The sequence below is a fragment of the Chaetura pelagica genome, unplaced genomic scaffold (genome assembly GCF_000747805.2).
Source record: "Chaetura pelagica isolate M959 unplaced genomic scaffold, ChaPel_1.0 scaffold534, whole genome shotgun sequence".
In the NCBI taxonomy this organism is placed as follows: Eukaryota; Metazoa; Chordata; class Aves; order Apodiformes; family Apodidae; genus Chaetura; species Chaetura pelagica.
The window spans coordinates 1,083,588-1,098,099 of NW_009953065.1; the positions used below are offsets into that span (position 1 = coordinate 1,083,588).

Genomic DNA, 14,512 nt, shown 5'->3' on the forward strand with positions numbered 1-14,512 from the left:
GGATTATAGATACTATAGAGTCATAGGATGGCTAGGGTTAGAAGGGACCTTAAAGTTCATATAGATTCAACCCCTTGCATTGGCAGGGACACCTCCCACTAGACCAGGTTGCTCAGAGCCCTGTCCAACCTGGCATTGAGCACTTCCAGGGAATAAGTGATAAAGACTGGTTGGAATCTGAGGAGGGGGACAGTTTGACAAAGCATGGTATATATTGGATGGGAATTTAGGCTCTATCTTTGAAGAGTTTGCAATTACAAGACAGCAAATCTTAAATGAAGAAAGCAGTAGTATCAGGCACTTGGTGAGGACGTACAGGGGATCTGGACAAGCATAAGCCTAGAAAAATACCTTGAAGCTTGAAGAGATTTGTTTTAATGCTTGAGTTTCTGTAATTTGACAGTGTTGAGGAGGTAATGCTTTGCCTTTTGTGTATCTTCTAACTTTTAGAATGTCATAAGTGGTTGGTTTTTTCTATTTATGCAAGTCACATTTCTCTTTTTACTAATATATGGGATAGCTAATCTCTTTAGGCCTTATTTTCTTAAGTTCATTAGATATTTGAAGTAAAAATAAATCATTAATTTTGTGCCTTATTTCCAGTTTGGTCAAGTTTATATTTTTTCTCTCCAGAAGTGCAATATTGGTATAGTTGAATAGCACACAGGCTCCAATCTTATCTATCTTTTCCAGGCAACCTGCCAGTCCTGCACATGGGCAACACTAACTCAGTCTCATTTAACTGCCATTTAGCAGTAGGAGATTCCTGTGTTACTAGTATGATTGATAAGTAGGGTCATGGAAAATGCCTCTTTCCCCTTCGTTTTACATTGGCTCAAACTTTTTAATGTATTAGATGATCACAATGTTCACACTTCTATCAGATGATAAAATGGGTAAATAATTTAATTGCTTTCCTGCAGAAGTTGTGCTTCTGCATTTTTAGTAAGTTAAGCCCCTACAATTCTTAAGATGTTTGCCATCATCCCAGGCATTTACTGGTAAACTTAAAAGAGACTCAAGGGCAGTTTTTTTCCTGGTATTCTGAATTTATCCTCCAAGGCCAGCATTTTTATCCCAGTTGTAACACGTTATTTTAAAGTCACAAATATGTCATTAAATCCATAATCAGAACAGGATTTTTTTTTTCTTTCCCTTTTAGATAAGACGATACTTGAAGCCTTGCAAGGCTTTCATGTTCTTCCAGATTCGCACCACTCCAATTTTACATAAATGGTGACTAGTCCACAATCACTGAAAGGAATGAGGGCATCTAGAAGGCAGATCCCCTCATTTATTTTGTGTTCTATTTGTTTTTTAGTTAATGAATTTTTAATTATTATTATTTTAGTGTAGTAAACTGTGTATTGTATCTAATTTTTCTGTATTACTCACTTCAGGATTCAGTGTTAATGCAATTTTGTGCAAACAAATTAGACAAGAAGGACTTCTTTGGGAAATCTGATCCTTTTCTTGTGTTTCACCGAAGCAATGAAGATGGCAGGTAAATGCCTGTTAAATATTTCTGCTGCTAAAGAGCAGGCAACTTCTTTATTTGCAGATGATAATATAGTTTTTTATATATATAAGCAAATATATATATATGTCAGATTAAGCTGTGTCTGTTTTATGTTTGTTGGATTTAAGTATGTCATGTTGTGCAGTACAGGATTAAAACTATTTTAACAAATATTCTAACAAATTTTGAAGAGCACTATGAAAACGGATTGTAATGAAAATAGTTAAATAGCATGACTTCTGCTAAGACATAGCATACCTTTAAATTAAATAGAATTATCAAAGAAAATTGTAGCTGCAGAATATGCTAATGCTTATAAATTATTTTAGGTAAAACCATTTTATACGGTGAATTTGGAAATATCACTTACCTTTTTGACTGAGTTCTAGGAAATAATTCAAAAATACCTTAAATAGAATTGTTTGGGTTTGTTGGGTTTTTTTTACAAATGGCTGTTTGCTATGTTCATGCTTTAATTTGTTGAAGTAGGTTTATCTCTCCTATTCTGCTGCTAGGGCTTGACATGCTGACTTCCAGTCAAGGTAGTGCTTGTGTGTGAGTCCACTAGCAGGTTATGTCTTCTGGGAAACTGACAGTTCTCACCTATAACATTGTATGAAAAACAAACACCAGACGCGTATGATATATACATATTTCAGTAGCTTAACTGGAACAGATGTTAACATGAACCTGTGTATGGGTATATGTCTGTCTGTTCCATGCTCTTTTCCTCTCAGAGGCAGCTCATAGTAACAGATTTCTGAATAAATGCTGAATATCTTAAGTTGCAAGCCTGGAGGAGTTATGGCTCATTTATGAGTGGCATGAAGGTCATTAGTGGAATTTCTCTGGGCATTACTGAAAGTGCTGGTGTGTGCAGTTTCTCTTGGCCTCCAGTGCTGTGCTTCTCCACTTTCTTCCAAGAGGTGAACAGTGAGCCACTGATTCTTCACTGGTCTTCTGAATCCAACAGGAGGTTGGGACAGTACTTCTGCACCTGTGGGCAGAAGGATGTTCCCTTTTCTGTGTCTTAGGTTCAAGCATGCCTTTGGAATCATAGCCAGGATTAAAACATAGGCCTTTGGAACATGAGGAAGATATTCTCACAAAGGACAACTTCAGTTACATCTGTATATAGAATTTCATTAACAATTTCACCAGTGATATTGTCTTCTTTTTTGTTTTGAACAATTCGTTTTCCAAGATGAGGATTCAAAAAAAGTGTTTTAATTTTGCCTCATTTATAGAAAGCAGAATGCATTGAAAAAAATTGTTGTATTTCATCTGAGAGGAGGTGAAATTTGGATCTTACAGAGGATTATGTTTTATCTGAGATAGCCCTGCTTAAAAAATCATAAACCAGGAAACAAGAATCAGAAAGCCATGATGCGCTTGGCTCAGTTTCTTAATTGCTAAGCAAGAGTCATGTCCTTACCAGACCACTTTCTTCCTGGATCTCTGACTGATTCCTCGCTGTGCAAGGCCTGTTTGAACAGGGAGATGGAGAGCACTCTTGCCTGAAAAAATTCACTGAATGGTTGTAATTCTTGTCAAAGTTTTTGGTAAAAAAAAATTTGGTTTAGAGTTGTTTAGCACCCTATAATCTCTCTCAAACAGTTCTGCCCTCTTCAGTTCTCTCTTTTCTCCAAATTCACTAAGAATACAGATTACAGCTGATTTGATTCCATGATTCCTGACACACAAAAAAAGAAGTAAATAAATACAAAAGATATCTTCTCTTTTTTTTTTTATTACAGTTTTACAATCTGCCACAAAACAGAAGTCATAAAAAATACATTAAATCCAGTGTGGCAGGCATTCAAGATTTCTGTCAGAGCATTGTGTAACGGAGACTATGACCGGTAAGCTCAAGGTGGCACTTGCTGTGCATGTACAGTTTTTTCCCCCATACTCATGTTTTCTTTTACATAGAAGTTTTTCTATGCGATTCAGTTCCTGATGTTATGTAGGTTATTTTATCAGCATTTTGAAAGGATAATATATGTTCAAAATAATTTGTCACATTATAGAAGTTAGAAAAATAAAGCCCATGTGCTAAATTTGTAGGAAATGTTAGAGGTGATTTCTGGAAAAAAAAAAATTTGCTTTCTATGCTGTGATTAAGAAACAGTTAGAATGAAAAGACTAATTTGAAGAATTGTCACTGTTACTGGTGTGTACAAGTATTTTTAATGTTTCAATTAAAAACAAGGATGAACTGTCTTCCTTGGCTGACATTAATGTCAGAGGATGCTGATAAATGAAAGCCTTTAAAATACATAGGAAAGTAGGTGAGAAATGCAGAAGGTAATCATTGTCATCATCATCACCATCCAATTTAGAATTTTCAGGGATCCCACGCAAAAAGATCCATCTTTGAAAAACATGATAATTATATCATGGTTTTAACCAGTTCATTTGTAAGCTTGGCATGTTAATATGTTAAAACACAGGTCACAAAAGTCTCTTTCAGATAATTATAGTCTCACAGATCAAATTTTGGTGTTCTGGGTTTTGTGATAGATGAGTGTCGTGGCCTAACAGCAGCCAACAAGCAAGGGCCACTGACAGTGGGATGGGGAGGAGAATCAGAAAGGAAAACGTGGGTTGAAATAAAATTTAATAGAACAGAAAAGAAGAGGAGTAATAATCATAGTAAATAATAATAATATACAAAGTAAGTGATGCACAGCACAGTTGCTCACCACCTGCTGGCTGAGGCCCAACTACCTGAGCAGCAATCTCACCCCTAACCAGTTCTTCCCCGTTTATATACTAAGTATGATGTCATATGGTGTGGAATGCCCTTTGGCCAGTTTGGGTCAGCTGCCTTGGCTTTGCTGCCTCCCAGCTTCTTGTGCACATCTTTGCCCAGCAAAGTATGGGGAGTTGAAAAATCCTTGACTTGGTATAAGCAACACGTAGTAACAACTAAAATATTGTGTTACCCACGTTCTTCTTATACTAAATCCAAAACACAGCACTATACCAGCTGCTAGGAAGAAAATTAGCACTATCCTGTTTGAAACTGGGACTATGTGAAAGGTGGGAATAATGTAATTGATAAAAATGTATTACAGCAAACATTCATTCTGGTTTTGGAGATATTAAATCTTCAGTCATTTTATGCTTCTGAGTGAGCTCTGTCTACTTTTTCATTGTGAAAAGGCCAGTTTTGGATTAATTTTTCTTAAACTATATAATAATACAATGTTTTTAGCCATCACAAGGATGAGATTTCAGGGATATCAGTATTGAAGTAATATTTCGTATCTCTAATCTTTCTGTTTTCTTTTTTCTCTCAAAATGAGCTCTCAAGAAGCACTTACAGTTATTTTCTGCATAAAAGTTTTAAGACAGTTATCCTAAAGCCCACCTTTCTCTATCCTTGATTTTTTTTAAAATTAAACATATTTCAAAAATTCGACAACCCATCCTGTAAACTGTGTCCTTTAAGATAAAATAGTAGCACAGAGAGGGTAAAATACCAGTATGTGAAGATGTGAAAGGCCTTCACAAAATCTCAAATGGATCTCACACAGTTTTCTTTTGTCACCACTGCACAATGTTTAGAAGAGGTTAATGCTGTCCACCAGATTGAAGTTTTATTGTATTCTGCAGTAGTTATTTTCATTTAAAACCAAAAATGTATGGACTAGAATTCCTTACTGTTTAAAATATGCTTTTTTTGGATTGTGAATGTTGCTTTTAGTCTGTACTTTGCTGTTTAATAATTTTGTTCTATGAAAGGCCCTCTCAATCTCTGCACACTTTTTCTCTAATATGGATATATTATTTTTTTCCTGTAAGCTGTTACTAATTCACGGTAGGTATCCCTTTTCCAAATAATAGCATCTACCAAAGAAACCTTCACAATAAGTTCCAGTTTGTTAATCTCTTAAAAACATTGATAATATTTTAAGGTTTAAAGAATAATTTATAAAAGAAACCAGAAAATTCAGAGCATCAGCAAGTAAAAATATATCTGTTAAACTTCCAGTGTGTTTGATTGTTTTCTTATTTTCTGCTGTATTTGACTATTAATTTCTGAAGATATATCGTGTAATCTGAGTGACTTGCTATTTTCTGCCCCATGAGGAATGACTGGAAAAGTCTACCTTCTGGATTTGGCACAACTGATGCACCCAAATGCTATAACACTGGAAGTATTAAAGGCAATACTGGTACATTTTAATATGTGTTTTTATACTGTTGTTTGTTTGTTTTCTAGGACAATTAAAGTAGAGGTGTATGATTGGGATAGAGATGGAAGGTAAGACATTAATTCTATTGGTAAACTTCATGGTTATCCATGCATATTTATACATGTTTTAAAATGTAGAAATACATAGTGGCCAGAATAGGACTAAAGAATGGACTTTATCAATATTTAGAGGTACAGGTACTGAAAAAAAATATTAAAATTGCTGGGCTACAGTTCTGTTTTGTTTTGCAATTGTGCTAATTGCTGCTGTGTTAGCCCGTTTCAAACAGGATGTGTGTATATACATACACGGAACAAGCGCAGTGGAATGCTCTGTGATCTGTAAGATCAGTTTCATGAATCTCCTTATGTGTTCTGTTGATGTGTGTTCCTTTATAATCTGTTTTCTTTTGCTTAAAGCAGTGCTTCATAAACTGTTGCTTTTCAGATACGGTAAAATGCCTGAGCCAGCAGGTGCTACTTTGTTGTTGCCTAGATATTGCAATGTGGAAACTACCTATTAATTAGCATAATTTCAGATTGGCTTTGAATGTTTGTTTCCAGGCCTGTCTTCATCAAAACATTATACACTCTAGAGTTGGGAGACCTGGGGTTTCAATAACTCCATTGCTAGAAAGAGGATGGTGGAATGTATGTGGAATTTCTGTTGCTAAATTCAAATGGGGCAATCTATGATTATTCAAGAGTATAATATATTTTATTGGGGTATGAAACCCCATGCACTGACCCATTTCCTCCAAAATCTGAAACTGAGTTATGATTAAAAAGAAAGGGACGAAATCTCAAAAATAATATTGTGTAGCTGCAATTGTGAGTGAAATCTTCAGCATACTGTGGAATTCAGGCAATCATTAGCTTCTCTGCTCTCCCAAACAGTTTAAAGTATTCCCTGCTTTTGCTCACTTACCACTCTTAATCTCCATAAAATTAGTACCTAAAAAATAAGAAGTGAAGGTTACTATTTACATGTATTTCTTTTTATTCTAATTGCCTTATTATTTTGCCTTTTGCTTTCTACTTTTTTTGAATTTAGAAGCAGGCAGAACACTGACATCTTTCTTGTTAAATTCCTCAGAAAGATGAGGCAGCAGTCATCTCATGTAACTTCAGACAATGTGAAAAAATAAGACATCTAGATTGTACTAATAATTTATGTTACTTCAGTAGCTTACAGATGAAAATGGTCTGATTGAATCCATCCAGAGTGGAGTAAATTGCTATTTAGTGGTACCTATGACTTACTGGTGATTGCATCTAGAACCTAAGTGCCTAATTTAACTTCGCCATTGCCAGAGTGAAGTGAATCCCATTCAAGAATGTCTATAATTTTTTCTGCAATGCTGCTGTTACTCAGTTTATATTAGTTTGCATTTTTAATGGACTCTGTTTATAAGCAGTTGTTACAGTAGCTGATGACCTCACCAGGATGAATCTGTGTGCTCCAGAGATGTGCAGTCTTGGCAAGAAAAACCTTTGAAAGATTATCAGAGAGCCTGCTAGATAGCAAAGCAAGTGCTGAATATTGCAGGTTATTCTGCAATCAGTAAGGCAGCGTTGCTGTGCATATACTTGATTTCTGAATCTTGATTTTACTCTGACTTCTTGAGTCTTGACTTTGAGAGCTTTTTCCCTCTTCACCATTCTGTGTTATCTGTGCTTGGGGAAAATGGCACCAGGGTGCTTTGAGTTGAGCTTCTTGCTGTCCCGTTCATGAATTACATTGTTAAGAGTAATTGTATATTTTTAGCTTTGATTTATTTTCAAACATGACTTAACATTTTTTGACTATAAGGTAATATAGGACCTTTGTAACAACAGCACTACTAATTATTAAACTCTTTTTTTGTCTCAAACCAGATTTTGCAAGAAAATTGTCTAAGTATGAACCACTTGTTCTAATTGAAACCTTCTATTGCTTCTAAGATCTGTGAAAAATCCTAAAATATGTGATGCTAGAAGAAGTCACAAAAGTAGTTTTATTTTGTTGTGGTTTGTTTTTTTTCAAACTCGCTTGTGTGAAACCAGAGTGAACTTTTTTTTTACTCTTTTTATTACTGAAGTACTTGCAGATATGTTGTCACATGCCACAGAGTGGGCATAGCTCCACAGAGGTGGGGCCCAAATGAAATATCACATCCCACAAAGTGGACATGGGTAGATTTTCCCAGAGGTGGGGGTCAACCCAGGGAGGTTCAGATCCAATCCTCTCCTCTCTTAATTAATCTCTTTTAGTAACCCATTTGGTGAGAGTAACCTCTGGAATTTTCTGTGTGGTATTCTGAGAGTAAGATCATTACCCAGGAGGCTTATACAAAGCATTATTTTACTTATAATTGAGATTGTAAAGCTTGTTAAATAACACACAACAATATCGCTGTCAAAGCAACCGATTACAGCTACCAGAACATAGCAAAATGGTACTCTCAAAACAACAGGTTGCAACTGGAAAAACTTTTTAAAAATGTAAATTATGTTACCTCTATGTGCTGAGAAGGACTTTAGAAATAGAGAGAGAGGACAGGAAAGATATCACCACCCTTGGATCCACTAATGAACTTGGCATGATGCTGTGGTCCTTGGATGGCCGAGCGAGGCTTGGCCTGCTTTGCACAGACTCAGTCTTGGATTTGGGAATGTTCCGGAATTGAGTTGGTGGGGCACAGGGGTCCAGGTAATCCCTTGGTGTTCCCCATCCAGGTTGCCTGGGCAATGACCTCTATTTTCACACATGCTCTCTGTTCTTAAACGGGAAAGTGGTGTTCTGCAGGATGGCACTGTGCCTCCACGGGGCTCCTCTTGCCAGCCACTGTTCCTTACCAAGTAAGGACAGTGTCTGTTTGTCAGGGTGGCTGCCAAGGGAGAGGCTCTCCTTGTGAGAACAGGATCCAGGTGGCTTATCAAATGAGGACCCCACCCGAGCACTGTGTCCAGTTTGTCAGGGCGGCGGTTTTGAGACAGTTATTCTTTTGGGGACTCTACACACATCTTACAGAATGAAAAAATAAGATGATGTGCAACTTCACATCAGCAATACTACAATGTTTTTATTTATCTCTGAAGGCTTTTTCACTAATTTCAGGTAAATTGTTACGTAGCATACGTGGTGCAAAAACCGTTTCATGGTCTTGATGTTCATGAGCTGTTATGCAGAGTACATAGGTTTGGTTATTTTTATCTTAAAACTGTAAATATTACTATGGTATCCTGGGGCCACAGTAACATTCATCTGAGAATCTAAACACTGCTGGAAAGATTTTAAATCTCAGATGCTAGGCTCTCTTAGCTTAATTTTTGTCCTCCATACTTATCTTCCTTCTCCAGCTAGGTAGTTGATTTTTAAGTATTGCACAGTTCTCCTTACTCAATGACATATTTCTGTTCATGATTGTCCTTTCCTCCATTGTTTTTTTCCTTGAGTGATTTTCAGCAGTTCAGAGCTTAGTGCCAGAAGTGGCAGATTTAGGCACATATGGTTCCATTGATTATTCTAGGTGTTAAGTGTCCCTGAGTGAGTTTTCTGATATGCCAGTCATGGAAGACAAAAGTCTTTAAGTCTAGGAATACTTGGTGTTAGGAAGGCAGAGAGAGTGACTTCTTTAGAGTCTCAATCCAGAGACTAATAAGGAGATCCATTTGCTGAAGTGTGATCATGAATACTGGGGGAGGTCAATGCTTTGTTTTTCTGAACGAGTTCTACGTCTGGCAAAAGCAGATGTTGTCCAACAGGCAGTGTTAGCATCTTGCAGAGCTGGTCCAGGGGAGGGACGTACATCCCTCTGAATACTGAGTGTTAAGGTTCAGGTTGATGATCTTTTAAGTGCAGAGGGCTCTGAGACTGCTTATGTAAGTCCATACCTTTGTAATATGATTAGTCAGAGGAGATATATCTTTCTAGCTCAGTTCTTGTCAGTCTATGCATATTGCCACAAGGAAAGAAGCCTTTTGAGTGTCTCTTAGAATTAAAGGAACAATTACTTTTAAGTAGTGCACTTTTTTTTTTTCCCCCCTGAGATAGCCCAGTCTGGAATTGCTTGTTTCCTCTCTTTGCTACAACATGTTTGTAAGTAGCTATTGAGCTATTGTTTGAATTTCTGCCTTTGAAATATACAAGCTTACTTGAAGATTTTAAGGAAGAACTATTAGGAAAGGAAAACGTTCCTCTTCAACCGAGGTACATTATTTGCCAGTGCTATGGTTACCCAAGGTTAAATACACCTTATATGCCAAGGTCCATATAGAACTCTGGATGGATGGATGGTTTCCTCTGTTTACCTAGTTAAATAGTCATTGCAATTTGGAGAGCATTTAATCAAAGGAGATGATACCTCCAAAATATGTTTCTCGACAAAAGTCTTTGTCTGTTTGTCTCAGAAACTATTTTCTGATCCCAAACTGGCATTGGTTCATGAGAGGTGGTCCCTTCTGAATCTGAGTTATCAGTATCTTCAACCTACAGTATTTTTCAGTCCTTTCTTATAGGATGCTTTGCTTATTTTGTGTGCATTACATGATGACTGGACCTTTTAGTTGTTTTACATGTTTTGTGAATTCATGGTTGTTTCAGAAAGCAAGATTTGTATTTGGGGTTGTTTGTTGTTGTTTTTTCTTTTCATTATGAATAAATGAAGAAAGAAATTTCATGTTGTTTCATGAAATTTCATGTATTGTTTCCATTTTTCCTCTTCTTGCAACATTCAGATTTATTGAAATTTGCTTTTAATATTTATAGCTTAATTAGAAGTGTGCTGTATTTCTTAAAGCCAAATTTTACAAGTAAAAAGTAATAAATTTTGATTTGGTATTCTAGTTTACCATTAGAGGGAAGGTATAAAAGTTCATTTCATAGTTCACCAGGTGTGAAGGCAGAGTAGAGAGGAGATAAAACACCTTCTTAGGGAACAACTGTGAAAACAGGGAGACAGAGGCAAGGGGAAATGGGAATTGGAGGAGCAGTGAGGAAAGTTCAGCTGGGAAGAGTGGTGAATGGGAATAAGTGACTGCTGGGAGTTGTGTCACCAGCTGCCAGGCCCTCACCTCTGCAGTTGCTTCCATTCCAGGTACCTGACTGAGATACAAATCTGCAGTTCAGTCACCCTGGCAGCCTTGGGGTTTCTGTGTCCTAGCTCCCTGACCCCAGCTGCCTTTCTCAGTGATGCTTCATCCTTTGCCTTCCCTCTGGCCACCCTGCTCACAGGGGCTCCTTGGCAGTGTGCCATCCCCTGGTTAAGAATTGACAAAGATGTTTTCAAAACGTGGGTGGCAGCACAGGATTGCTGTATGTACTCTCAGAGCAGGAATAGAATTTAGAAAGGAGAAACTTGATAACCACTGCTTTAGTGTTAGCTTAAGATCTGCTTTCCAATCGTGTCTTAATACTGAGTAGCCTCAGTGGTTTGCTTTTCTCCTCCTGGATGGGAAGACATAGCAGCTGAAACAAGCTTTGGTTCTTCCCCTTAAAAGTATCATTCAGTGTCACATTAAACACATTTCTAGGGCTGGTCTTTTCTGTTTTAGGTTACTCCTTTCACACTCTTAGTATTTGCCTTTCTTTCACATAGTCTCGCTCACAGTTCAGTCTGTGGTGCCAGTGGTCATCCACTGAAAAAAAAATGGTGCTAGTCTTTGGCAGCCCAAAGCTTCAGCTTTACAGATTCTGTAAGCTTACATTGGCATTGGATCACTAATTTACAACCTACTCCTCGTTGTGCAGCTAAGTTAAGTCATCAGAGAGGTTTAAGCTACTGCTTTTCACCTGTAAGTTTTTATTAGCAATAGTGTGAATGCACAACAGATACACACAGAACACAAAACCAAAGATTTTTAAGCAAATTATATTTTTTGCCATTGCTCCTTTCTAGTTTGTCAGCTCATATTGGCTCTTTTTCATAAAACTATGTTTAAATTATTAAATGCTGTGTATTTGATTTGAAAACTTTTTTTTTTTTTCTTAAATACAGCCACGATTTCATTGGGGAATTCACGACAAGTTACAGAGAGTTGTCAAGAGGGCAATCTCAGTTCAACGTTTATGAGGTAAGTATTGTTAGTGTTTACTCACTTGCAGGAAATTAATGAGAATGCTTCCAGTATTTTCATGGCAAGTGGGTCAGATCTTCACAGTGCTTGTCAAAATCAAGCTTGGGAATTATTTCACATTTCTCCTTTTATAAAGAAGAACAGAGAATCTTAAAGTGCTGCTTCATTAAAAGATGAAAAGTCAAGTAGGTATGTGTGCATGTGCACACACATTGGGCTGTGGGAGGGCAAGAGGAACACTTCCGTCCCTCAAAATAAATGCTTAAGAACTTGTTCCAGGGTTTAGTTATGCTTTTTGAAGGATTTAGGTAAGCTTCTGTATTTGCACTGTGAGTTCCAGCATCAGGCAGTTCACATGCACAGTATCTCAGAACTGAAATGTGTTTTTTCTTCCTCATGGAAAGATACTCATGTTAATAATGAGAAGACAAGCTTATGTGACTTGAGCTTTTTTTTTTTTTTTTCCTGTATAGCAGGCTAATCTTTGTTATTCCTTAAGCTATCTTTTGGTCTTGGACTACTGCCATTTAACTTAAGTATTTTGTAAAATGTAATAATCCTAATACAGGTGATCAGAAATATGATGGTTTAGGTAGGCCCTAATGTAAGGTAAGGAAGGAGGGTGCTCCAATTATGTGCTGCACTTTTATTTTGAAAGCCATCAAAGGTGCTGCTGCTCAAAGCAGGACAAAGAGAACTGAAAGCCATGGAGTTTTTTTCCTTACTTAGATCCATGATCAACCCCAGAATTACTGTAATTTACAGCAATTTCCTATGGATAGTGTCACAGCAGAGATTACTATGTGCAGTGAAAATGTTGTATCACTGGCATGGCTCCTGCCCTACTAGGAATATTCTGTCATAACATCCTAAGTAATTTTGCATTTTCTTAAACAAACTATCAATATCTTACTCCCAGGAGTAGTACATTTTTGCTGAGCATCCCATGTTCACTTCCCCACATTGCAATCCTTTGAACTTCAGTGCTGCTTCTCTTCAGTCGGTCTGTGCAATATCAGAACAAAAGAGATTGGACAAATTCTTGTTTTAGTTTTTTTGCATGTACAAATTGACCCAAGGCAGGTAGAGAGGTTTGTGTTTGAGTGGATGTCCTGTATTTCCAGATTAGGAGCATTGGTATAACAAGGTGTTTTCAATTTACTTGATTATTTTTTTTAATAGGTAGGAATTCCTGTAGCTTCCTAGCTTACTGTAGGGTTGTAAGAATTTCAGAAGCTAAAAAAGTGTTGTTTTATTTATCAAATTATTTGAAATTGGAGAAAAAACCCACAGAATTACAATCATAATTATAGTACCTGGAATTACAGGAGATAGACAAGCTGTGATTTAATACATCTTTGATCCCAAGTTAGGTGCCTTGTTTCCCATGATATTTCATTCCAAGCTCTAGTGCATTCTGTAGCAATTCCTAGGAACCCAATTGTCAAGTTACCTGATGCAGAAGATTCAGATTAATCTCCTTTTTGGCATTTAGTGACTGCTGGCAAAAAATATGCTGATAACTCAGGCCTGACAACTGGATTCTGGAGAGTTGTGAAGGAAGGGCCACAGGGCAAGCAGGCAGTCTGTTAGTTTCATTTTCCTCTTCTGGGCAATTGTCAGCAGGAGTCACTTTCTGGCTAAGATTCTGGTTCAACAAGAATTCTTGCACTGTGTATAAATCACTATTACACAGATTTAATCTATTCTTCACCAGTTAAGACGCTGTTAATAGGAAGGACAGAGGTTATTTTGGGGGCTTTTCAGTGTTAAGGTTTATGTATAATGCAGTAAAAGCTTTGAAGAGTATTTAGCAGACAATTGTGTGGCATACTGGAGAGAAAGAAAGAGCCAGTCTCGTTTAGCCTGTTTAGGAAGACTTCAAGTGATAGTTGCTCCTTTCTCCCTTACATTTCACAGCTGTTCTCTATTGTACAAGGAGCATAATCTTTGAATGTAATTTCATTTTAGTTCAGAGGTAGAGAGTTTTTGGAAGACTCATAATACTCCCATTTTTTCAATATTCTATAGCAGTTAAGTGGCTTAAGGGAATGTTTTCATTCCTTGTAACTCACAGAATGTCTGTGAGTAGTGTACAGTAAAGCTTGGCCCTAAGCCACAAGGATCTGAGTTTCCTAGTTATATGGGAGATTCTTTGTTGACCTAATAAATAATGTTTTGCTTCCAATTCCATGTGCAGTTTTGAAATAAGGAGTACATTTTAATGTGTATGTAATTAAACTAACTGGGACTTGCCTTTGAGTGGGTAGGTGCTCAGAAAGGAAACAATTTTTATTGGTGGCTATAGTGGGAAACTTCATAGGTGTGGGTTCAAGATATTAATTAAAGTTTCTTAATGCTTTATAGCTCAGTCTGTGAAGATTCTTGTGTATGGGGAGTGCAGTGAGCCCCCTCAACTCCTGCATACCAGTCAGGTGATGGTCTGTGTAATTTTCCTGAAATTACTAACGGAGTTTCTGTTTTGGGACAGTATGATCTGTCCCTCCCATTGCTCTTCCTGTCAACCACATCCTGTCTTTGTACCAAATACAGACATTAGGAGTAGCACAATTCTTATGCTTCTCAAATACAGGAGAAGATGGAAGCAGATTGACTAGAATGTCAAGAGGTGCATTTTGAGATGGAGAAGTGGTGACATGGTACTCTGAAACACTGGACCCAGGATGCAGAAAAATGCAGAATCTTGTGAAAATTCAAATAAGTGTTTCACT

The 14,512-nt window shown here is 37.1% G+C and overlaps 1 protein-coding gene across 1 annotated transcript in view; it reads left to right on the top strand.

Annotated features, from left to right (window-relative positions):
* The window catches only part of CPNE8 (copine VIII), a 107,833-nt gene that overhangs the window by 67,470 nt on the left and 25,851 nt on the right, over positions 1-14,512 (top strand). The window contains exons 9-12 of the mRNA XM_009996794.1: positions 1,401-1,504; positions 3,277-3,381; positions 5,751-5,792; positions 11,702-11,777. Of these exons, the coding sequence (XP_009995096.1) occupies positions 1,401-1,504; positions 3,277-3,381; positions 5,751-5,792; positions 11,702-11,777 (327 nt within the window). The remainder of the gene's footprint in view (positions 1-1,400; positions 1,505-3,276; positions 3,382-5,750; positions 5,793-11,701; positions 11,778-14,512) is intronic.